Consider the following 24,617-nt stretch of genomic DNA (forward strand, 5'->3'; position numbering starts at 1 on the left):
ACCAGGCGACCCGGTTCCCAGACCAGGGGACAGGCTGCTGCTGCTGCTGCAGGAGGTGCATTCGTTCAATTCATTCATTCATTTTCACCAGTCGATTCATCCCATCCCATCCAATTCTGGCCTGTTCTGTTCGGGTTAGCACCTGGGACCGCGTGTCCACTCTGCAACCCAGCGATCTCACTCTTGCAACCGAAACCTCCAAACCCACCTGCCTCTCTCCCTTTCCACACCTCTTGAATACCATCACGCATTTGCACCGCTGCAGTATTCGTTTCCTCTTTCCTTTTACCTATTCGACACCTTTCTCGTTCGTTCTGAACCTCACCCCCCAATTCCCTAGTACATATCTCACTGCACAACATCGTCCTCGATCCTCTCGCCAGTGCCTCATTCTAGCTAGTCCTTCCTTTCTTGCTAGAGCGTGGTTTGTTCCGACGGGCTCCTTTTTATTTTACCCCCCTGTACAGGACCCTTCTGCCGCCGCCCATCCCTTTTCCTTGTCCCTTCTCAACCGGATTCTTCGCTGTCGTGTCTCAGATTCTACTCGTAGACGGGAATACCCAAGGCCCGGCAATTATTTCTGCTGAACCTTCGAAACAAAATTCAAAAAACACATAACTGGCCTCCTCTTCTTTTTGGTCAAATCTTCTCTTTTGGGTTGGCTGAAAGCTTCCGGTCAATTCTGCGGCCTCATGTCCTCCTTCTAGCACTCGTCCTTTCACCGATTACTTGTGCCCTCTCGTGGCGCTTGAATCACCCGAACCCGACCTTTTTCTCCAAACACGCCTCGTTGTTGTGTAATCCCACCAGAGACCGACCGTCGTGAGGAAGACTCGACATCGGACAAATCAAGTCGTCTACGGTAGCAGTGGACCACTTCGTTGGAGGCATCACTCGTTTCCTACCCTTCTCAGGTCGCAGGCGTCCAGTTCAATTCCCACCCGACCGAGGCACCCGCCCGCCCATTATCACCGCTCTCCCTTTGCTACGGGCCCAGCCTCACGCAATCAACGGGATTTAATCACCCGTGGCAATAATACTACGAGTTTCCGAAGAGGTGTGTACAACAAGTCAAACCCTGTGGGTGGGCCAAGAGCATTGTCGGAGCATCGGTACTCGTCGAACTGTTCCTTTGCACACAACCTTGAATACCGGAGGGGAAACAGCTGCTTCGTCCTACTCTCGATTGCTTCGAACTTCTTTACTGATTGTTGGTTGCCAACAGGTCATCTGAGCATTTCGACTCGGATACACCCTCGTTTCGAGTTTCTCAAAAGTCAGCCGTGGCCATCCATTCCTTTGACTCAATATCATTCCTTCAGACGACACACTATCTGCCGTACCGTTGAACACCTGTGTTTGGACGCTTGATCATGGCTGCTATGGTCCAGACGTATCCTCAACAAACCGGAACAGTTACAGTGCTTCAAACCAGACCCAGTTCATCATCGGGAATCATGCCGGCACACACTCATTCTCACTCCCACTCACAATCTCAATCGGGGCAGCAGTACGGGGCGAACACGTCACAGGCACAGAGGAATAACTATCATGGTATGGCGGGAGTTGTTGGGGGACAGTCGAATTATCGAGGCAGCTCCGGGCCGGTCCAGCCGTATGCGTTCTCAGCAACGCCCAATCTGGCCAACAACGGCGGCCAGCGACAGGCGTACAGTCGGACAACATCATCACCAAATGCACCGACGATCCAGACACTGGACCCGCGAGCTCGTTACCAAACAAACACAGCCATGAACAACTTGTCTAGCAGTGCGAGTGCTCCTGTGGTGACGAGTAAACCCGTATCAAGGGATGACATGTCATTACCTCAGATGAACCGCACTTCTCCGTCGGGGGCTCGAACTCAGTCGACTTATATGACAGGAGGTCCAACTTTTGCACAAGTTGCAGCCGCCAAAGCCTCGCCTGAAAGATATAGACGGCCCACCCCGCGACATACGGAGTCCACTCCCGTGGTTCAACCGCAGCAAATCCAAGGCTCCGCCGTGCCCTCGGGGTCGGGTATGGCGACCGTTGTACACCTGTACAATCCTCGTGCCGCCACCAGTGGGCAACAGGCAGCAGTCCCCAGAACCACTGCTAGCCGCCCACAAAGTGCGTACGGGTCATTAATGACCGGTGTGGCAGCCGATGATATGCAGGTTCACCGCCACACAGCCGAAGAAGAGACGAAGAGATTCCGACGACGGAGCATGGCTTCATTTGATGCTACCGATTATCCCAGTCCGATGACTCCGCAGGAGTTCAAACAACAGCAGAAGCGGGCAGATGAGGCTGCTCTCCGAAAGCAAGCTGAAAAGAGCCAGCAGCTGCAGCAACAAAAGACCATTGTCCGCAATCTTACTGTGCCAACTATTGAGAAACCCTCATCCCATGCTAGGAATAACAGTTCGGAGAGTCTAGTGTCGAGCCGGAGCAGTAATTCTCGACCCTCATCGGTGAGTGACTTCTGATTTGAACCCCAAACCCGAGGCATTGTCCAATTAGACGGCCAACCCCCGCGTCTTGGCTCGCTGTTCTGCCGACTCTTACTGACATGGGAAACCCCCTACAACAGTCTACCAATCAAAACTCGAATGCATCTGCCCCCACAACTTCCAGCCCCGCCTCGACGATCACCAGCACCGATGAGAAGCCTAACAGCTTTGACCAAGCCAAGTCTGTGAACATACCTCCTCGCGGATCTTCATCTGATGTGGGTAAACGCGTTCTCAATCCATCACCGCTATCAAAGCCGGTCAACATGGCCACTGGATCAACTGCGGATGATGCTTCCGCGGCGGCTGCCAACGCATCAGTGCCTGCCAAGGCTCCCGGCTCTTCAAATGGGCCTCCCAGTGCTGCCGCCAGGCAGCTAGCCGCTATCAACGAAAAGGGGAGGTCGAAGAGTAAAACATCGCGTCTTCGGAGAGCCTTTTCTTTTGGAAGTGCTGCCGAGTTGAGAGCTGCCAGCGCAGGAGGGGACTTCGACAATAGCAAACAGATTCCTGGACAGTCCGAAGCCGGTAAATTGCGCAAGGAACCTACAACCGATGATGCGTTCGAGGAGGAGCAGGCACGCATTGCACAGAAGCAGGAGGCAAGCGGTCTCGGAAACAGCATCTATGCGGGCACCAAAATCTTTGCAGGTTCAACCGACAACCTCTCGATCTCATCCACTGCATCCTCCGCTTCGATTATGCTACGCAAGATGGGTAAGGGCATGAAGAAGGGAGGTCGTTCTCTGGTCGGTCTTTTCCGCCCTAAATCCATGATTGGATCACCAACCAGCGAACTGGCACCGTCCGAAGCAAGCCAGGCGGCTGTCTCTATGATTACCGTTGAAGCTGAACGCGAAAGAGTCAATATCAACTCCAACGGCGATCTTGACCAAACAGCTGGCGTCACTGGATTCCCGCGCCTGGAGAGGAACTCGATTGACGCCACTCACCTCGACGTGACGCATTCCGACAGTCTCAAATCAGATCGTCTCGGGAGTTCTGGTACGGATAATTCCACGGCGAGGAAGAGCGTTGTTGGAGGCGACAAAGAACGGGCCGAGGTTCTGGCAACTATTCGAAAGGGCATCCTCAAGAGTATGCCATTCCGCACTGATATCTGTTATTTTCCTTGACACGTATGACTAACATTCTACTAGCTCGGAGTAACTCCCCAAGTCCAGCCCAGGAATCCAAGGGCCCCAACTTCGAACTCCCAATGATCCCTCATATTAGCGACTCTCCGAACTCCAGTGCTCCGAGCACACCAAATGACGAGCAGAAACGCGCCAACTCGACTGTCGCTATCGGCGGCGAGGATTACTTCATGTCTGCCCTGCGCCTGCGACAAGACACTAAGAGCGCCCCCGGGACACCCTCGGGCGGAATGAGCAAGCGGAACGCCACGTTCAGCCCACGGATCGTGTTTTACGACACCTGGCCGAGTCAAGAATACGATAGAAGGGGAGAAATTGCAACTTGCAATCGCCTGACGCCCATGCTGGCCCAGCAAATCAAAGAAGAGCTCAACACCTTCAAGATGGTATGTTCAAGTTTTTTTTCTTCTTCTATCCCCACACTGTTTTGACTATGCGGCAGCTGCTGACTATGAGATTGCAGGAGATGGAAGTTCACGAGACCTCCAAGATTTACACGCACTTCTTTTAATAACGACAAGCATCTCAAATGGTGATTTCGCTCGACAAGCAAGCCGTTTCTTCATTTCTCGATTCAGTGGTCGGACAGACGACCTGCAGATCCTGTATTTCGACAGACTCTTACACCTCAAAAGGCGTTGTACTAGGTCAGCATAGTAAGGTGTCACGGCGTTCTTTCTTTCGAATTTTTGTGATGGGATGATTTCAGCCATGCCTTTTTGGACTTGAGAAGAGCAGAGAAAGAAAAAGAGCCAATGTCTACAGCATTCCAGGCAGCTACGGCAGTATCATAGTAATGTCGGAGGAGCATTCACTTGGACGGATAGCAGAGCTCTCATTGACGTGGCGGTTGCACGACCAGATTCACGGCTAGCGGGTGCTATTAGAGATTTCAGCAGCAAAATATATTTCGGGCTCAATTGGTGCACCACATACCTCATCTGAGAATTCCCTTTGTGCAGGTCGTGGGCGGGTTACAGACGCCCCTATGGCGGTAGGTTGCGTCGCAGCTGCGGTTGCAAGAACGAAGCCAGATTGGTAGCAGACTGGAGCAACGCGATGCAATGACCATGAATCGATCCGAGACATGTGCTTCTCGCTATACCAGCCCTGTCCTGGCCCGACAGCAGCGGTGTACCGGAACTAACGCGTTCCCGGCGGGAGGACTGACCTTATCTGGCCCCGTAATTTACAGACTGGGACTTGGGTCTGGGACGATTTTGGTGTTTACGTAGTATTGTGTACTTGTATCTAAATTTACCAGGGCTACCGCGGTTATTCCCAGACATGTCGAGTTCTCCGCATTAGCAGATCTACAGTTGTATTGTCGGCTGCAGCCATCGATCGTCGCAGCAAGAGAACGAAGAAGGAAATAGCAACCGGTTTCTTTGTAGGTTGGGCAGGGCCTAGCGTGCCCTGGGAACGACAGCGCATAAGCCAGGGCTGGGATCACCAATTTCGGCACCCTTATATAATCAGGGTCTTATAGTTTCCCGGGGACAGGGATTGCCAAGGTTTTGCGACGACGTTTCCAAGATTTGGGCGACTATACTGCTCCTACTGCTACTCTACCTTCATGGGGACTCCCCCACACCGAGAGCAAACAAACATTATGGAGAGAGGGTCTTTCCGCAAATGGCTTCTACAACGCTCGCTGTGTTTCTGTTTTGGGTACTTTCTGTCTGGTTAACTAACTGCCACTGTAACATCCGAAAACTTATGAGGAGAGAGGGGGTGGAAGGGGGAGGGCTCCTCCCTCTTGCAGTAGGCAGGCAAGCGGGGAGGGGAGAGAGCTTGTTTCGATACGACCCTTTGGTTTGGGACAAGACTGCATAATCTTTTTGACTGACCTGAGCTAAATGCTGCGGCTAAAGTAGAGTGCGTGGGGAGGGAGAGAGAGAGGGGGGGACGAGGAGACGAGGGGACGAGGGGACGAGGGGACGAGGGGACGAGAGGGCTGGGCGCGAGTGAGTTGTGTGGGTTCTACCCAGCAACCCAGATACGAGGCAAGGGAGGGAGGGAGATGGGAAAGAGAAGGGAAAACCAGCTACCCCATTGGGTGTGTGACACCGGTCCTCGATCGGGGGCTACTATCTACAGAGGGGACCAGCGCGAAGGATCTAGTGCGTAGGTACTTATTGGTTTGTTTAACCTGTCGAATGGAATGGAATGGACGGGAGGAGTTCAGTTGGATGCCATAATAATAGGTAGGTAGACGTACTACACGTATCGTACATGCCCTTCTTTGGGAAACGGACTGAACAGCAGCATTCGCTTACATAAGGGATAGTGTCATGTTTAATGCGCTACGTGTGTACGTATGTACTATATTATTATGCATTACCTGTATTCAGACATGAACCTGTGAGATCACATCCATGATCATCATATGTGAGCCTGGCGTGCAGCAGCCGCAGCCTGGCAGCCCCATCACGAACGAGCACGGACTTGAGTCGTCGTCAATTTAGCGACGGTCAAGTCAACAGGAGGCGCGAGAGCATCGCATCCTGGAAGGCAAGTATGTACTCGGATCTCGCTATTTTCCCTGAGGAGCCGGGCTTTTCGAGCTTTGGGGCCACCCAATCGCATTGTCGATCTTTCGTATTCTCCGAGGGCGCGCATGCGCATCACTTTTCCGCAATGGAGCAGGTAGCCTTGCCCAACCAACAGCAAGGGCATTCATTCCAGTAATAGCAGCAGCAGCAGCAGCAGCAGAAGAAGACACACACACCGCCCTGCCCCGTAGCTTTCGGCAGCTCCAGTCCAGGACGACGCGTCATCCCGGGGGCGCGGGGCCTGGAGAAGCGCAGTGGGGCCGAGGCCCGATGGTGTGACGACGACGTGGCTCCCCGACTCGGTCGAAGCGATACGAGAGGCCCCACGGGAATGCCTCGAAGCGCTTGGAGCAAGGAGGAGACCTGTCGCCGGCGGTTGCTGCCGTACATGTAAGCCATCTCCGCGCGAGAGCGAATCATCCCGCTGCGGTCTTCTCGGGCGATGACACAACCACGTCCCAAGGCCATGGGCCAGGATGGCCCACGTCACGCGCCACCTTCGCCGGGATTTGTGTTTATGTAATGGGTCGTGGAGACAGGGCATGCGTTTGCGCTGGTCGTCTTTACTCTGGCAAAGGGGTCCCAAGGATGCTAGATACCGTATTCGTCACGATGGAAAAATGCAGGGACGGTCCGCACGTTGGCCAGGAACGGGGGGAGAATCGGGGTCCCCCCAAGACTCCTCGGGTCAAGCAACGGGTTTCAGTTCTCGTACGGTGTAGATGGTGAAAGAGACTGTTCTTCTGCATAAAATTATACTATAAGCGAAATGCATTTCTTCTGCAACTGACGCTGCGACGACTAGATTTAGGACGGAGAAGCGTGAATGTGGTGGTCACTGGATATGATTACTGGCCAGTCGAAATACCTCGGACAGTACTAGCCCTAATCCTTTCTACCTGTTTATTTGAACTGGACTTGGCAGTGGCGAGAAACTGTTCTTTTGCGAATGGCAACAAAAGTCAGCCCTGCGTCAGAGCCAAAAGATGGTCGTGATGGCACGGAAAGCAACGACAGATCCGCTAGGCGCTGTCTCCGTAACCGCGACAAAACTACATGATGGCAAACTCGTCCCGGCTTTCAGCGAAGGGTAGGCCCCAAGGGCCACGATGGTAGCAGATACCTCAAAAAATAGGGACAGGATGAGGTGCAAAGTAGGAGGCTGTCCGCCTGACAATGACAGGTCCTCCAACGACAATGCGTGCTGCCCCTGAGCCGGCATCGTACGTGCCAAGATGCCTTTACGAGCCACGCATTGAACACAACCCCGGGGTGTTTCTCCATCCCGTATTCTCCCTGCTCAACAGCTGACTATCCATCAGGCGATGGCGTATGCTTGTAGATTAGAGTGATGGTCTCGTGACTGTCAATGTCAACCGCACTACATGTTCATGCAAGTACAGGGCGTCAGAAGCCGTGAGATACAACTCTGCTACGTCGGGAGCTACACTCGCCTGATGAAGTAGAGTGTACAGGACGACCTTCTTTTGCAACAATACAAGAGACCGAAGTGTAAGACGACAAACCCAATAATGCGCCCACATCAGAGAGCAATCGTGTCGCCAATCATCTGTGCTAACACGGCTTACGTCGACGTGGTACCCAAGTTCAATCCTAGGATCGCACCGTAGCCGCCCGGAGACCTCAGCCTTTCCTCTCACGGGATGCTTCGGGCCTGCTAACTGACCGAACGGACTCACAATGATACTCGTTTGCATGTCTTGTCAAGGCGCAGAAGGTGTCGGTTGAAAGTAAGCTGTTATTGCTGTAAGTGGCCCCCTTTTAGGGTTCTAGCGCATATGCCGAATGCGGTAGTCCACTAGCGGGCACAGCCAATCAGCGCCGCGCATTCTTACGTTGAGGACGGTGGCAAACGAGAACGACCTGCTTGAAGCGCAAGATTTTCAGAGCGTGTACCGCCCTCGACTGCGTATCTTGGGGTAAAGTGTAGAGCTTTTTGGACGATAGGCAGGCTGGCTTGAACTATTTCGTCTATAGGAACTGACAAGTTCTTCGCCCCTGACTTCTCCGCGAGCCTTTCAGCCCGCGAACTCGTCTTCTCGGAAGAATCGACTGTCCGTGTAACATAACATGTGGCCAGTAAGAGGCCAACAATAGTTTCTGGTGTGTTCGGGACCAGCGCTTCCATGCCAGTAACCTATCGTAGGTCGCCCGGTGACGATGTTCGGGCAAGATCTAGACTGACATTAGCACCCCGTACTTTTATTGTTGATCGGACGGACCGGGGAAGAGATTGGTAACTTACATTGCCAAAGACTGGAAGTACCAGTTAGTATGTTACTCGTGACCTTGCTCGAGGGGTTTCCCATTCAGCTGAGGTAAATTCAGCCGTGGAACTTAGGATGCCTCTGCATACGTCATCGCTGATAATTTCGGCCAAGACTACCCAGGAGTGTGCGAAGGCATCTCCCTCTGGATGGTGATCCAGGCAACCGTGACCGGGGATTTCGAGCTGCGGAACACCGAGGTTACTACTGTACTGCCTTCCAAGAAGACAAGTTGCTAACTAATACATACCTCGGGGCCATTCCGTACAGTGGCACCCTTGGCTTTGGCGATCCTGGTGGATGCGAGAATCCTGTCTCGATTGCCTTGTAAATCTAGGGGCACACTTGGCAGCGTAGCGGGAGCCACGGTGAGAAACGACATACTTAACGCGCACAAAACCGGCCTGGCTTCTCTGTACGTAGTGCTGGTATAATAGACGTCGCCTGTAAATGGCGAGATCGGAGAATAGAAGCCCAACGACAATCATCTCTACATGTAAGGCAAGGGAGGGCCATTTGGTTTGGTTTGGTTTACAAGGGAAAGAGCATGTATGGCGCTATGCGACTATCAAATACACGGCCATGGTTCGCCAAGAAGCTGTCCAGGAGGCTCTTTCTTCTTTTGGTATTGGTACAACCAGCAAACCAGCGTGCATTCGCAACTTCCAGCAAGCACTGCGATGCAATCGATGGCCCCAATTGCATATATGTACATATAACAGAAGGTGCGCTCTTCTCGACAGGTCAGTATGGGGGATCAAGATGGACTCCACAGCGGGATGACCCCCCCACCAATCCATCCCACCCCCTGCCAAATCAAGCGCCGACGGTTCGTCCCCAAGAAAAAAAAGTTGGACGAATCCAAAAGAAGACAAGAAAGAATCGCGATTACGCAACGACAACGGGGACAACCTCACCTCCGCGCCCGTCCAACGACACGAGGAGCAAGAGCCAACAACAGCCAATCTGGAGGTCGTTCGAAAGCTCTGTGTTCGCGGGGCCGCCCCAAACTGGAGATTGCTTGTCAGAGGCTTCGCCAGCATGGCCTCCAATGCTAATGCCGCCGCCCACCCTGCCGTCGCAGCGACTGCGACTGCGACCAAGCCCAAGCTCCATGGCAGGGCCTTTTACGAGAGCATAGGCAGTCCCAAGTTCGTCGTGGCCCCCATGGTCGATCAGTCCGAATTCGTATGTACACTGTCCTTCTCCAGCGCAACCCTGATATAGGATCCAGCGATGCTAACGATGCGACAATGCTCTTCACAGGCCTGGCGCATGCTCACCCGTTCCTTCATGACCCCCGCCGACAACGCCAAACTCCTCGCCTACACCCCCCATGTTCCACGCCCGCCTGTTCGAAGAAACACCCAAGTACCGCGAATCGCACTTCCAGTCCACCGTCTCCGCCGAAGACCCGGCCCTGCACCTCGACGGCAACCCGGCCTTCGACCGCCCCCTGTTCGTGCAGTTCTGCGCCAACGACCCCAAGCACCTCCTCGCGGCCGCTCGACACGCCGTGCCCTACTGCGACGCCATTGACCTGAACCTCGGCTGTCCGCAGGGCATCGCCCGCAAGGGCCACTACGGCGCCTTCCTGCAGGAGGACCAGGACCTGATCTTCCGGCTCATCAACAACCTCCATAACAACCTATCGATCCCCGTGACCGCCAAGATCCGTGTCCTCGAGACGAAAGAACAGACTCTGGCCTACGCCCAGAATGTGCTCAACGCGGGCGCGAGCATCATCACGGTCCACGGCCGCAGGAGGGAGCAGAAGGGCCACCTGACGGGCGTCGCCGACTGGTCGTTCATCCGGTACCTGCGCGAGAACCTGCCGAAGGACACCGTCATCTTCGCCAACGGCAACATCCTGCAGCCCGGCGACGTGGAGAAGTGCCTCGAGGCCACGGGGGCCGACGCCGTCATGAGCGCCGAGGGCAACCTGAGCGATCCGGCCATCTTTGGCGCGGCGCCGCCCGTCGGCCAGGAGGGGCGCGAGTACTGGAGGGGCAAGGACGGCCGCGGCGGGTATAGGGTCGATGCGGTGTTCCGGCGGTATATGAACATCATCCACAAGCACGTGCTACAGCAAGAGCCTCCGTCACGGCGGGAGCTGTTCGTAAACGGTGATGATGTACAGGCCTGGTTCCAAAAGAACGACAACGCCGCGGAAGGGGGCGACGATGCCGAGGAGGAAGGCCCGGCGAGGAAGAAGCGGAAGAAGGAGGGCGGCGGCGGCGGCGGCGGCGGCAAGCCCAAGTCGTGCACCGACCCCAACCTGCTGGCGATGCGACCGCATCTGTTCCATCTGCTGCGGCACTTTGTGTCGAAGCACACCGATATCCGCGACGCCCTGGCCAGGGTCCGGCCCGGCGACATGGCGGCGTTCGAGGATGTCCTGGACAAGGTGGAGCGCCGGGTCGCTGATGGCCTGATTGAGTACGAGAAGACGGACGGCCAGAGTTTCGAGGCGGATATGGCGGCTGTAAAAGCGCCGCCCTCGGCCGCAAACGGCGACAAGAAAACCGAGGAGAAGAAGGCAGAAGCTGAGACTGCCCAAGCGCAAGAAACAGAAGATCCCGACTACGACCCCGAGAGCTCCGTAGCGACGGTGAAACAGTGCAAACGGCCCTGGTGGGTCGTCCAGCCCATCGTGCGGCCGTTGCCGAAAGAGGCGCTCGCGAAGGGCGCCCTGAGCCTGAGCAAGAAGGACAAGAAGAAGATGGAGGAAGAGGCGAGACAGCAGCAGCAGAAGGCGCAGAACGCCGCCGCCGCGCCGCTCGACAGCGGCAAGGTCGCCGAGGAGGAGCTGCCCAAGCCCGACGGGAAGGAGGCTATCAAGGAGCCTACCATGGACGAGAAGGCTCCTAGGCTCACGAGCGAGGAGCTCGTTTGCGGCTGATGGGGAATCATATATAGAAACATGTATATTATATAACGGTATGGCTGAGAAACACCGTGCTGTAAATTTTTATAGATATCAATCAATAGAAGAAACAAGTAAAGTGCCACGATCAAGATGATTCTGCAACCGCTTCACACAATGGTAAGCAACGGAATGTGTTTAGTAGCTTTTGTGCAGTCTCATAATCATACCAAACACCACCCACCCCCTTTTACAAGTACATTCCGCCTGATTTCCATATTCCATAATGCACCTACCTACCTACATACAGGAGATCCATCGCGCGTCAAGAAGCCGCAGCGATCCATCCTCTTTCCCGGCCACACGGATCCCTTACATACCCAGAATCTCGAACAATATCCACCCTCCTTTCTGCCAAAACAAACACACGTCTCCTTACTGCGCCTTCTTGGTAGTCGTGGTAGTACCACCACCACCCCCAGCAACCGCCCGCACCGCCGCCGCCACCCGAAGCGGCTCGTCCTCCTCGAGCACGACCTGGTCCCGCCCCCACAGCAGCGCGACGGCGGGCGCGTACGCCCCGCCCACGACGGCCCAGAAGGCGACTTTGCGCACGAGCGCGAACGGACTGAGGGGCGTCTTGGCGGTCGTCTGGTGCAGGTACGCGGCCCAGAGCAGGAAGGGCACGGCGCCGACGAGCATGTCGTAGCGGAGGAAGTGGGCGGCGGCCTGCGCGACGCCGGTGTAGGCGATGGTGCCGCCGTTGACGGCGCCGACGGCGATGGTGGGAGGAGCCAGGGGCGAGGCGGGGACGAAGATGCCGCGGAAGGTGGCCGTTTCGAACAGGCCCGCGTACGCGGCAGGGACGGAGAGCGAGGTCGCGTGGGCCACGAGCCAGGCGCGCGCGGCGGCGGGGGCGAGGGAGACGGCGACGAGGGGCGCGTGGACGCCGACGCAGACGGTCAGGGCGAACTGGTAGACGCCCGAGACGCCGGTGAGGTAGCCGCGGCCGAGCGGGGCGGGCTTGCCGGCGGGGTCGACGGGCAGGAGGGAGCCGAAGAGGAAGGCGCACAGCGGGTTCAGGAAGGCCTGCAGGCAGACGCTCCAGAGCGGGAAGAACTGCCAGAACGCGATGGCCTTGTAGTGCGCCGACGCCGACGCGGTCAGGCCGCCGCCCAGGAACGCGTCCCCGGAGGCGGGGGCGCTCATGATGACGGCGGGGAGGGTGTTGGTCAGGGTGACGACGGCGGGGAGCAGGGCCATGTCCCAGAGCAGCACGAACAGGGCGCGGCAGGCCCGGGGGCCGTCGCCGCGGTTCAGCGAGGCCACGGGGCTCGTGAGCAGGTGCAGCGCCAGGTACAGCGGTCCGACGACGGTCCACGTCCCGACCTGGAACAGCATGCCCACGAGGCCAACATAGCTAACCAGCCGGCCCCGGTTGCCGACGCGCAGGGACTCGAGCAGCAGCATGGCCCAGACGGCGACGAACTGGCCCGCGAACCAGACGTAGAACAAGTACGCGTCCCACTCGACCTTACCGCTGCGGTCAGGAGCGTTGCTGCCGTCGATGATGGCCGAGAAGAAGCCCACGATCCCGCCCAAGAACCCGTCAACTGGCGCCAGGCCGGTCCAGCGGCGCTTGAAGGGCTCCGGTCCGCCTGGGAACGCCGCCTGGTTGCCGGCGAGGACAGCCTCGATCAGGGCGCCCAGGCCCGTCTTCTGCAGCGAGCCAATGGTCGCCCAGCCGCCGAAGGCGCTGCAGGCGACGAAGACGGCGACCAGGGCATATTTGGTGCCGGATGCCTGGATGCACGGTAGTGTGGTGAGCAATGTTGTTTTTGTTCGTTCACTTGTGGCCGCTTACCATTGTCGCAGGAAAGGATGAAAACTTTGAGCGTTCGTCGATTTGGAACTAAAACATCGAGACAAGCTCGGGGTTACAAGACCAGCGGACGGCTTTGACGTCTAATAGTATATATAGTTCTTGGTCGATGGAAACCACCTCGCAATTGAAAATGTTTGCTGCTATCTCCCTTCTAATTTCAGGCCAGTGGTAAACGAAAATGAACCCTGTCCAGCGTGGCGGCGTCGCAGCTTCTCTCTCCTTCGCGACCCCAGAGCGCTAAGATAAAACGAGCCTGGAAATGTGGTGCTCATGCGCGGGGCTCCTCAAGAGTAGCAACGGCCGCATATCAGCATATTGCATCTGCTTCATCCGAACATGGAGTTTGGTAGGTAGTTCTCGTGAGAGACACGGCCATTCGTGCAATCTACAATAGAGCAAGCTTAAAAATGAACTTTTACGTGATGGAGCAGTTGCCCCATCAGGAGAACCAATGTCGATGGGATAGCTGGTAATAACATAATAACCATTCGCATACGAAGCATAATCTCCAAAGATTAGTCCAGGTCACTTTCACCACTATAATAATCAAAACAAGACAGTAACAGCCAAGGATATCATCGATATATATTCACGGAATAGCATATGCTCGAATCTGGGCTCCCCAAGATATCATATCGTACCGCTAGGCATGTGCCAAAAAAGAACTCCCACCCAAATCGTGGAACAATGCTCAGTCAGTCTACTCTCCCTCCCTGATTCTTCTGTCGTAATTACTTATACAGTCTCATGACATAAACGCCATTATCCGATTCGCCTCATCCTCATCGTTCCTCTTGTTTCATACGTTTACTACCCACGGGAGCACCACCGTCATGGCTCACGGTGCTATACCGTCTGCGCTTGCCCACTGGGGCACCACCGTCTGGACTAGGCGAACGGCTAACGGTGCTATGCCGACGCTTACGCGGGGCGCCGCCGCCGCTGCTCGCACTGCTTGTGTTTCTCCTTCGCCGCGGGACGGGGCTAGCGGACCGAGACACGGGACGTCCACGGCGTGGTGGTGGCGAAGGGGAGCGGGAGTAGCTACTGCCCCGGCGGACCGGCTGTCTACGTGGAGGCGGGCTAGCAGAGTAAGAATCGCGTCGGCCACGAGCAGGGGCGCCGTTACGCGGAGGCGGACTGCGTGAAACCGATGGGGTATAGGATCGGGATCGGGACCGAGACCGGGAGAGACTGCGAGATCGGCTACTGTAGGACCGAGCCCTTGCAGGCGCCTTCCCACGGACGGGGGTGCGCGACCGGCTCCGCGACCGTGAGTAACTGTCATCACGGCGGCCACGACGCGGCGGGGGGCTTGCTGAGTAAGAGTCTCGGCGTGCAGCCTTGCGGGGAGGGCTTCGCGATGCAGATCTCGACCGTGAGCGTGAGTAAGAGACCGACCGGGTGTAGCTCCGGCTCCGGCTATACGACGCAGCTCGGCCCCGTTTAGGAGGTGTGCGGGAGAGCGAGCGGCCCCTATCCAGAGCCCGGCGAGGCGGCGTACGCGATCGTGACCGAGAAGAGTAAGAAGAGCCGGTGTATGATGAGTAGCTCGAAACCGAGTCCGAGTCTGAATCGTCGGCAGCAGCCGGCGCAGGCAGCGCGGGCTTGGGCATGTTGGCAAGGAACTCGCGCATCTCCTCGGTAAGGGCACCCATACCGATACTGGTGAAGTAGTTGATGGAGAACCGAATGTTTCGAGGGTTGTCGTGCGGGAAAAGGCCCTCCAGATATGGCTGCAGAGTCTCGTCCTTCATGCGAGCCTGCAACTTCACCATTCCCATTTCTTCTGACATCTCTTGGAACATGATCTTGATAAAAATACGCGACGCCGAAGTGGTCTCGTCCTCGTTGAGGTGAATGCAGGACAGCGCATGCCATCCTAGAGCATCCGAACCGAAAAGGTGACCAAATACCCGAGCGACATTACGGAGCCGGTTCGTCTCGTATCGATGTATCGTCGCATATTTTTCTGCGAACAGCGCTTCAAACATCCCCTGCCACATCCGGTTAATCTTGCTGAAGCGTTCGGCCAAGAAACCAAAGTATTTTGTATAGGTTTTCTCCTGCGAACAGCATTCCACGATCATGGACGGGAGCTCGGGTTCCTGCCCCGCAGGTAGGTTTACACGCATGAGCTTGTGAACGCCTTCTTCGGGGTCTATAGAAGACATGATGGTAAGGTAGATGGTTCTCCGTAGGTTGACGAGATCGGTATTGCTTTGATCCTTGATTTCCACGGCCTTTTGCTCTTGATCCTCTTCCTCGTCTGAGCTCTCATCTTCGTCATCCTCGTCATCCGAATAGTCGCTGCCTTCACCGAGAATCTCGGCTCGTAGCTTCTTATAGGCCGCCTCGTTCTCCTCCCAGTCGGGATCGAACTTGAAGATGTTCAGGGTATCCTGCACGTCGATCTCGGCATCCAGATCGAACCTATGGGTGATCATGTCCTCCTCGTTCAGCAGGTCGAGCTCCTCCTTGATGGCAGGGTTGTCCTTGTACTTGTTTTTCCTGACCTCAAATAGCACTTCGACCATGTACTGCGTACGCGTCTCGATCTCGGCGGTGTGGAGAATATTACGAGCCTGCTCGTAGACGGCATTGGCGATGGCAGGGTTCATGTCTTCGAGATGGGCGCCGACTTCCTTGAGCAGGCCGACGGCAATCTCGACACTGTCGTCCGTGGGCTTCTGCAGGAGAAGGAGCAGCATTTGGGCAGCCAGCATCTCGTGGACGACCTGCTGGTTGACGAGGTGTGCGATAAACATGGCCGAGCTCAGGCACACGGCCTTGTCGTTCCTCCTAAATGCCTTTCGGAACTGCATAATCAGTCTCTTGATCAGCAGCTCGCCTACCTGGGGCAGCTTCGTGTTGATGATGGCGGCGAAGGCGGCGTAGATGGGCGTGAAGGGCAAACTGGACGCCTGGGCCTTCATGACGGAGCGGCAGAACAGGCCACGGCCACGGATCAGGTTCTCGTTGAAAATCTCGGGGACGATGGCCTTGATGTTGCCAATGTTGACCTTGTTGATCAGACCGTTGATGGACTTCTTTAGGGCCTCCCAGGCCATCTTTTGGTACTCCTTGCTCGTCTTGTCGGTGATCTGGGCCTGCAGGGCACGCAGGCGCGCTGGCGGGATGTAGAGACCTCCGCTGCGAGCGTTGAGCAGCTTCTCGTACTCGGCTTTGGCAGCCGCTTGCTTCTCTTCGGCGGTCGGTTCAGGGACGGGCGATCGCCTTCGTGGCGGCGAGCGGCGGCGAGGCGCTTCATTATTGTTGTTATCTCCCGGCGGACGGCCACCGGGGCGATAGCTGTCACCACCATTTCGAGGTCGTCGTCTTTCCCCTCCATCGCGCCAGTCTCCTCCTCCATCGCGTCGAGGCGAGGGCGACCGCGACCGCGACCGCGAAGCCATCCTGACGGCTCTTGTCGCTGGGATCAAGGAGTCGGGTCTAAACAATGCCTATACTGGACGACAGATCGGGAAGGGGGATAGAGCGCAGAGGCCCGTCCTTTTATTTTGTTTTGTTGTGGTGAAGTGACGTCGAAGTTTGATGTTTTTTTTTAATCGGAGAAAGAGCTGCCTGCCAACCTTTTGCGACGAGGCTTCCCTCCCAGAAGCTAGCTCTCTTGAGCTTTTGTGAGGACGGCTGAGTTAATAATTATGGGGCTAACTTTGGGGTCGTATGCAGCTATGCCCATTAACAAGACACGGGGCTAACCAGGTCTGGCCCAACGATATACAGTCTGATCATGTCATCAACGTTTGCATGACACTGAAATTGTAACCGTAGAACTAAGGAATAGACATTGAATGAATGCTTCGTGTGTGTTGTAGCTAGATTTTAAGGTCATTGAGTAGAAGCTGACCGGTCTGATGGTGACCGTGAAGACAGTGGTCAGTCCACAGGCAGCTCTCATTGGGCGGGACACGGGACACTGGACACCGGACACCGGGCCAGGGGTGCGTCAACGTGGATTGATCGATGTACCCGTGGGCGTGGTGGTCGCGACGTCCAATTTACCTTCAGCTGCTGCTGCTGTCCAATTCAGGGACACCATTGCTACTATTTGCGATTATTAGTCCTCTACCCGTACTCACCTACCCACCTTCCCTGCTGTCCTTCCCAAATTCTCAATTCTTGGACGACGACGAAGAAGACACAAAACTGCCACGCTGTTCGACCGACCAGACTCACTTTCCACTACACTCATTCCAGAAACCCCCTCTCAAGGAGGAATAACCCTTTAGACTTTTAATTGACAATGGTACGTCCTAAACTTCAAAATGCTGTCCCCCTCCGTCGTCTCCATTCCCCTGAAATCCCCAACCATGACATGCCCTGCCATGCCATGCACGTGTGTAGAACAACGAATAAATAACCCATGATGGACTGACTCATTATCCGCAGCTCGACAAACTCGTCGGCCTCGCCATGCTCTTGGCCGCCTCCTTCGTTTTCATCTACTACTCCATCTGGACTCTGCTTATGGTACGTAACATCCCAGTCCACCCAACGTGACGGCTACCCTTAATGTAACTGACACCTATCACTACAACAGCCCTTCGTCGACGCGGACCATCCCCTGCAGAACGTCTTCCCCCACGAGTCTGGGCCATCCGCATACCCGTCGTCCTGGTCCTCCTCGGCTCCGCCGTCGTCGGCTCCTTCCTGAGCGTCGTCATGATCCGCAGCAACCAGAAGAAGGCCGCCAAGGCCAAGGCCGCTGCCAAGAAGAAGGCTTAAATCGAATCAATAATGGGAGCAGAGAGAGCTTTTGTAATAATATAGAAGGGCGGCAGTCGAGCCGTCTGTTGTCAAGGAAGTACTTTCCTGGTCCATGGTGGCGGACGACGGCAACGATAGCCGGCCAAGGGATAGAACACACGCCGGACAGATGGTCATATGAGGATATCGAGGGCAAAAAAAAAGTACCCTGCTTGCCTGGAAACCCTTAATCAAGTTGACGGTACTATAGTAATGCGCAATTGCGAGAAATCAGAAAATGAGAAAGAAAAGAAAAAACGTCACAATTCACACCAGTATTGGCGGCCAAACATGCCTTTACGGTTTCTATTGACTTATGTGTGCGGCTCCCATAGTTGGTGCAGAGCGTGTACTACTGCCTCTAGACGTCTTCCGTCGAGGGTTCCGTCCTATGCATACAATCAAGACTCTGTACTCCAACAAATCCGATCCTTATTCAAGCCAAGCGAGTGGTGATATCAAGCAAATATTCTATGCGTCCCCAAGTCGGCCGCATCAACAACACTCGCCATGGTCGACTCTCAAATGCAGTGCAACGCCGAGCCACTCCTAGCCAATTCGCCTCTGAAACATATCTATGTCAAAGTCTGTGAACTCTCGTGCCAAATCGGCTATGTATAGTCAACATCTCCGTCATCCAAGGCTCTCCTGCTCTCAGACTCTCTGGTCCGCAAAGTCGAGGACTTCACAGTCGTCCTCGAAGAATCCGTCTTCCTCTGCATCTGACACCCGGTTTCCGCCCCTTCGGCGTCGGGTCGTCACCACAATCTGCTCATCGTTCTCGCCCACTTGCATAACTCGCTCCATAGCCGAGGCGGGCAACGCGCGGTGATCAGCCGTACTGTCGCTAAAGTCATCTTCCAGAAGAATCGGCGGTCCAACCTCGATCCTGACGGCATTAATGCTTTGTCCAAACGCCCAAGCCTCCGACTTGCCTGTCGATCTGGGCGGCTTGGTTGCGAATTTCTGTTTCTTCTTGTTGCTCTTGCCACGGGCAGGAACCTGATCGTCCTCCAGAGATGCCGAGTTCAGTAGTTGTGTAACAGCAGCAACAGCAGGGTCAGAATCAGTGACGTTGTACTCAAACAGGGCCACCCGCCTATCAGTGTGGAAAGGTTGGTATGGAGCACTGGACTCTATCTCAGCCTGGGGGATCGATGCTTCAGGGCTGAGCTCCGATTCGTTGGGTCGTGATCGCGGCTTCAGAACCAGAGTATTTCCGCCTTCGAAGTCGCCAGGCGTGATATCCAGGTCCTCCTCCAAGTCGCTAAGTACTTGTCTGATGGTTGGTGCAATCACGTCATCCGAAAGGGGTTTGAGTCGGAAGTCCTTGTACATGTTGCCACGAGGAAATCGAGGCTTGTCCTTGCTCGAAGTTGTTTTGCGTCCCTTGGTTGCAAATACTCGGATTAGACCATCCCCAATGACCACCAGTGAAGGGTGCTTTCGGCCTGCTATCCAAGTGACACATGACAGACTTGGAATCTGGCCGCTGGTTGGCAGACTGACACGGTTCTCTCCGTTTTGACGCAAATGGTTGATGGCGGTTCCGGCATTGCCCAAGGAATGGCTGATGCCAGCAGCAAGAACCTTGCCGCCGTAACTGGCGTGGTCCATCAACCTGGTGGTATTCTGCGTGTTGGAGCTACTTCGGCGTTGGCGAGCGATGAGTGGCCGTGCCGCGCCATAAGCACTGCTGAGAGCATTGGACGCCATAGACACAGCAGAAGGGGCTGTCTCGGGCGTGCCAGTGCCTTGTTCCGGTTCTTTGGCCCGTCTTCGCGGGGGCGGCCAGGTGTAGGCGCATGACGGCATATCCAGAAGATGTACAGTACCTCGTTCTGTAACCATGGCGATTCGCTCTCCATTCGGCTTAGACCAAGCTACGTCGACAATGCGAGCAACTGTCATACGTGAGAACTGGGCAACTTGTCTAACACGTGTATGGTGACCTCCAACTGGTTGCGAGTTCTGGAGGGAAGAAGCTTTGCTGTACTGGATGCGCATGAGATCCCAGACAGTCTGGACATCTCCTTTGCTGCTAGCGGTGAAAAGGGATAACCCAGTTGGTGAGAACGACAGGAAACTGCAGCCGAGCGGAGCCTTGAAGGTAGCGACATGGTGAACTGTCGTCGAGTGCTCTAGCACCTGCAAGTCAACAATGGAAACCAAACCAGGATCCTTGGTGACAGCCTGGCCGGAAACCCCGTAAGTTGGTGGAAAGACCGACGAATCTGCTCTATTCGGATATGCCGGACCCCAAGGTGGCGACCCGACCGAACCAGAGCGTGCTTGAGACTGGGGGCTAGGTTGCTTCCAGTAGTTGTTCCAGAGTTGCATGCCCTGCTTGCCTACCCATTTAGCCCCCTGGATAACCTCTTGAGTAGTCTCTCGCATGATCCGATTCATCATACCATCCGACAGCGGTTGATCAACACCGCAGGTCTCCAGCGGCACGACAGGCGAGGTCAGTGACACCAGGCCCGGAACTTTACCGTCAATGGGAACTCCGATTGTTGCATTAAGTGCGATCGAAGACGACGAGGGCGGAGGACAGTATGCAAGCCACCTTCCGCGGATTGCCAGAATCGGCGATTGCGGGTTGGACCGTAAGGGGCTTGGACTTCGGCCTGTCTCCTCCTCTGGCGTCGAGTCATCCTTCTGTGCATGCTGCAAGCACGTCCACACTTTGCCCACGCATCGGAATTCCACACCCATATCCGACGGGCCTTTAGCTTGTTTGAAGATCCAGCATTCGCCGGTTGTACCAGATGCAACAACGATGCTGCCTCCGTCTGCATGGATCTGAAGGGCGCCAGTCGGATTTGGTCGTTTGGGAATAGGGTTCTGTACCGAAGTCTTGACTGGGATTCTTGGCGTTTGTAAGAGGGTGCAGATCCGAGCATTTGTCCGCAGCGAGTAGATCTCGACAGTAGTCTGGTATGCTTCAATAGTCGGCACCGTTTTGCCACTGTTGGCCTGACGCTGATTGGCATCTGATGGCGTAGGGCTTGCGCCGTCCATATGAGGACTTGCTCCCGCATCATACTGTGTCTCAGATGAAGCATCGGGCACGCTGTTGGATACAACAGGGCCGTGGATAGCCACGGCAATGAGCGGAAAGATGTTGTGCTGGTCGCCAGTACCATGCCATGGCAGTATCTTTGCTTGGTAGACGCCGCCTCGTAGTCCTTTCAAGCTCGTCAAAAGGTCTATTCCACGCTTGGAGACAGCGTATATGTCGATTCCGCCTTCGTAACCGGCAAGGACCACGTTAGTACTGCCGGATGAGTAGTTGACGTTGGGGCTTGACAGTGTATCGAAACCGAAATAGTAGCCTCTGTCTCCGGGCTTCAAACCTGACTTTGGGTTCAGGTCAAAGTCGAGGTCGGGTACACCATAGAAGTGGGCTTGAGGCTGGTGAGGCAGGGGTGGGTGAGATCCCACCCGGGCTTGAGGATACGGCGAATGCATCGAGCTTCTCCGGCCGCCGGGAGGTGAGGATGTTTGAGATCGCAAGTCGTGGGCAGGATATTGAGTATCCAGCTGAAAGCTCAAAGGGCGCCTTGCAGCATTAGGCGGAGAAGCGGAAGAAGGCGTGAAGTTATTGGCATAAGCTTTTTGCTGCACCCATTGTTGTGGCAGTCCTCGCGGATCCTCATATGACGATGGTTGAGTCGGTGGTGACTCGCCCATAATGCTGATGAGGTTGGGTGACCCAGCCAGTGCCCCGTGGCTTCTTGCCCACTCACTCATGCTGGGTGCCGTGCTCGTAGCTATCGATGTACCGGACACAGCATCTAGAAGCGGAGACACTTCTGCCGCCGACGAGCTCCTGTTTGCCGGGATGGTCTCGGGTGCTGCGGGTTTCAACTCGGGGGTCTGGGCAGGACTGGGAGGAGACTCGGGCAGTGAAGCCGGCTCCTTCGGGGTACTGCCATTTCTGCAAGCAACAAACAATAGGTCAGACTAGGGCATTTCACAGCAACCATCGTCCCCGAGCGGCCTGCGCGCACAGTAACACTTGCACTAGCCAGGCAGACAGGCAACACAGAGGTAGGTAGGTAGGTAGAATAGGGTCGAGACGTACGAGAACTTGGTAGCCTGTCTTGTCACCGCGGCGACAACCCCACCACCGTCTTTGACATTCTTGTCTTTCTTCTTTGAACCTGCGTCCGAGGCAGCTTGGGTAAGCCTCTGCTTTTGTTTACGGCCTCCTTTTCTTCCCGTGGAAGAAGAGGACGGGGAAGGATCGCGGAGAGACGAACCAGGCATTCAAAGACCTGTGGCAGATTGCTGGGGCAGTTGCCTGCTCGCCCAGCAAAGGAGCTCCTGAAAGAGCCCCGTCCTAAGGACAGATATAGAACCTCAGCAACGAAATTCGCGATTACACTATACGCTCAGGCGGATCGGTCGTATCGTATCTAGGGATATACACTTTCGGGTTGTCGTGGTGGTGGTAGTTGGGTATCTGTCTAATAGGCTGTTGGCCGGGATAGGTGACAATGCGACGTCGGCGCGAGAGCTACGGTACGCGCTCGAATGGGTGACAGGCCGAGGTGAGGGGTTCGGTCCAGGTCCAAGCAGGGGGGACAGAGACCAAGGAGTGGAAGAATCCAGCACAGCCGAATCGAGAGTATAGTATTATCTACGCGTTGCAGAACAAGGCCAAAGAAAGAGATGCCGGGCAGATGCAAGTATTCACACAGAGCGGAAGTATGGACGGATTGTAAAAGGAAACCGGAAACTATGGGGGGTTGTTCTTTGCTGAATGATATGATGTAAATGGGTGTGGAGAGAGACAGGAGACAAAGAGAGATAGAAGATAGAAGGAGAGAAGAGAGAGGCCAAGACGTCAAGAGAGAGGGCCGAGAGAAGCAACAACAAAGCAACCAAAACAGGGGAACTGATGGATCATTGATTTGATGGATGATGGATGGGTGGATGGAGGTAAGTCAGACCGGCGGCACGAGGTCCCCACGATGGCCGATGACAAGTACGTAAGGGCAGGCAGTCAGTCCAGAGGGAGGCCGGCCGGCCAAGCCAAGTCAGAGAGGTGCGTGCTGCGTTCGTTCGTGGAGGCGGGGTAGGCAGGGCAGGCGAGGCAGGACGACTCACAGGGATCATGAGGGGGTTATTGCTGATAATGGGGACTGGGAGGCAGACTATTAGCATGTACCCGGGGCCTCGAGTGCCTCCAGTGCTCCTTACGGCAAGACGGACAGGGGGTGGGCTGGTGGGATCGTCTAATGAAGTGCCCTGTGCCTGGCTGCTAGCCAACACGTAAAGGGTGGCTGCACTGCAAGCATGACGGGCTGGGTTTCGTTCTTACTAACCTGCTAACCGGTGCCGGAGGGAGAGAGCGAGCAGAGCGAGCAACAGAGACATGCATCCACACGCAGATAGAGGACATGCCTCGATAGGACATACGGTCAAGCAGCCTGGCTACTGCTGGGCTTGGGGCGTTGTTTACCTTTACCAGCTGGCTTGCTGGGCTGCTGGGCTGCCGGGCCCTGGCTGGACCGAGGGCCAACCAGACCGACATTCATCATTGGAGATTACGCGTTGCGATCACGGTGTGAGCTTTGTCAGGGACCATGCACTAAGCCTGAGCCCTTCATTTTCCGATAGTCTTGCTCATGGGCATTACACATGCGCCCTAATAAGCTTGTCCGTAGGCAGTAGGTGCTGTAATAATGCATGTTCAAGATTCCATCCTCTTGGGAACGGAGCTGAGGAAGGAGGGGGGAAGACACGCTGTACGTACTACCCTCCATACCACTACCCATGGATGCAACCCACTTATGCAAGATAACATTAGTGTAAAGTACGTACACAGGCCGATAACGATAACAACTGCAGCGCGATATGTACCCAAGGCACAACAACCCTGCCGAAGGGCCCGGCATTTCAATCGATGGAACGTTTAAAAAGGCAGATCTCCCTTCCTGTAGCGCGGGGTGTTGGGATTAATTAGGATGTGTCTCTACCTTATTGCGAGGGTCACCAAGGGACATCACATTAATTTGCACATAGTTCGTTCTAAATCTACATCGTTTCATCGTACAGGAGAGATAGATATACATAATGTACCTAATGTAGCCATACTCTACCTACTGACGTCGTATGATGCTGCCCAATCAACCGGCTTCGTATGACTGGATGGACTGTATTGATAATAGCATGTAGGTTAGGTACCTACATACTTAGTTAACCTTGCGCCTGGTGCAGCTGAGACCTCGGGCGCGTTGGCTGCTGAGGTGATGCATGCTTGCGGGGACCGCCAAGACCCAGGCCGATAACCTCCCGTCCAGACGCCTGCGCCTGGCAGTGAAACAGCGAGATTCGGCCACTAATGTTTCCGGCCCTCTTTCAACCCATTGCATGGAGGCAGGGAGCTTGGAAGACAAAGCACAAAAGTACATGTAGGCATGTAGGTACCGGCTTAAAATGACGACTTATCTCCTAGTAGGTTTGGAAATCAAGAAGAAGAAGCTCTACGGCCTGGTTAGCCTGCCTGCCTGTGTCCTCCGTGGTTGGCTCTTTGGGGATCCATGCCAATGCCCTTCAAGAACGAGCGCCCCGAAATCATCTTCGC

General features: G+C 55.3%; 6 protein-coding genes across 6 annotated transcripts; 3 read left to right on the plus strand and 3 right to left on the minus strand.

The window, feature by feature from the left end:
* Window positions 1-1,373: 1,373 nt before the first annotated feature.
* Window positions 1,374-4,395, plus strand: PG986_008287 (uncharacterized protein; the record flags this gene model as incomplete). Its single annotated transcript, XM_066844509.1, has 4 exons — window positions 1,374-2,459; window positions 2,579-3,596; window positions 3,659-4,041; window positions 4,119-4,395. 4 exons carry the CDS (start codon window positions 1,374-1,376, stop codon window positions 4,164-4,166), a joined length of 2,535 nt encoding a protein of 844 aa, XP_066700621.1. The 3' UTR covers window positions 4,167-4,395.
* Window positions 4,396-9,539: 5,144 nt separating this feature from the next.
* Window positions 9,540-11,400, plus strand: PG986_008288 (uncharacterized protein; the record flags this gene model as incomplete). The annotated part of the gene is made up of 3 exons (XM_066844510.1): window positions 9,540-9,686; window positions 9,765-9,836; window positions 9,892-11,400. 3 exons carry the CDS (start codon window positions 9,540-9,542, stop codon window positions 11,398-11,400), a joined length of 1,728 nt encoding a protein of 575 aa, XP_066700622.1.
* A 399-nt stretch (window positions 11,401-11,799) lies between these two features.
* PG986_008289 (uncharacterized protein) lies at window positions 11,800-13,625 on the minus strand (the record flags this gene model as incomplete). Its single annotated transcript, XM_066844511.1, has 2 exons — window positions 11,800-13,213; window positions 13,618-13,625. 2 exons carry the CDS (start codon window positions 13,623-13,625, stop codon window positions 11,800-11,802), a joined length of 1,422 nt encoding a protein of 473 aa, XP_066700623.1.
* A 462-nt stretch (window positions 13,626-14,087) lies between these two features.
* PG986_008290 (uncharacterized protein) lies at window positions 14,088-16,665 on the minus strand (the record flags this gene model as incomplete). The annotated part of the gene is made up of 2 exons (XM_066844512.1): window positions 14,088-14,592; window positions 14,651-16,665. The coding sequence occupies 2 exons, from the start codon at window positions 16,663-16,665 to the stop codon at window positions 14,088-14,090; spliced, it is 2,520 nt and encodes an 839-aa protein (XP_066700624.1).
* Window positions 16,666-17,516: 851 nt separating this feature from the next.
* PG986_008291 (dolichyl-phosphate mannosyltransferase polypeptide 2- regulatory subunit) lies at window positions 17,517-17,998 on the plus strand (the record flags this gene model as incomplete). Its single annotated transcript, XM_066844513.1, has 3 exons — window positions 17,517-17,519; window positions 17,663-17,747; window positions 17,814-17,998. The coding sequence occupies 3 exons, from the start codon at window positions 17,517-17,519 to the stop codon at window positions 17,996-17,998; spliced, it is 273 nt and encodes a 90-aa protein (XP_066700625.1).
* A 675-nt stretch (window positions 17,999-18,673) lies between these two features.
* PG986_008292 (uncharacterized protein) lies at window positions 18,674-22,294 on the minus strand (the record flags this gene model as incomplete). The annotated part of the gene is made up of 3 exons (XM_066844514.1): window positions 18,674-21,962; window positions 22,110-22,188; window positions 22,288-22,294. 3 exons carry the CDS (start codon window positions 22,292-22,294, stop codon window positions 18,674-18,676), a joined length of 3,375 nt encoding a protein of 1,124 aa, XP_066700626.1.
* Window positions 22,295-24,617: the final 2,323 nt, after the last annotated feature.

This window comes from Apiospora aurea, assembly GCF_038362705.1.
Source record: "Apiospora aurea strain CBS 24483 chromosome Unknown utg000005l_segment0_segment0, whole genome shotgun sequence".
Classification (NCBI taxonomy): domain Eukaryota; kingdom Fungi; phylum Ascomycota; class Sordariomycetes; order Amphisphaeriales; family Apiosporaceae; genus Apiospora; species Apiospora aurea.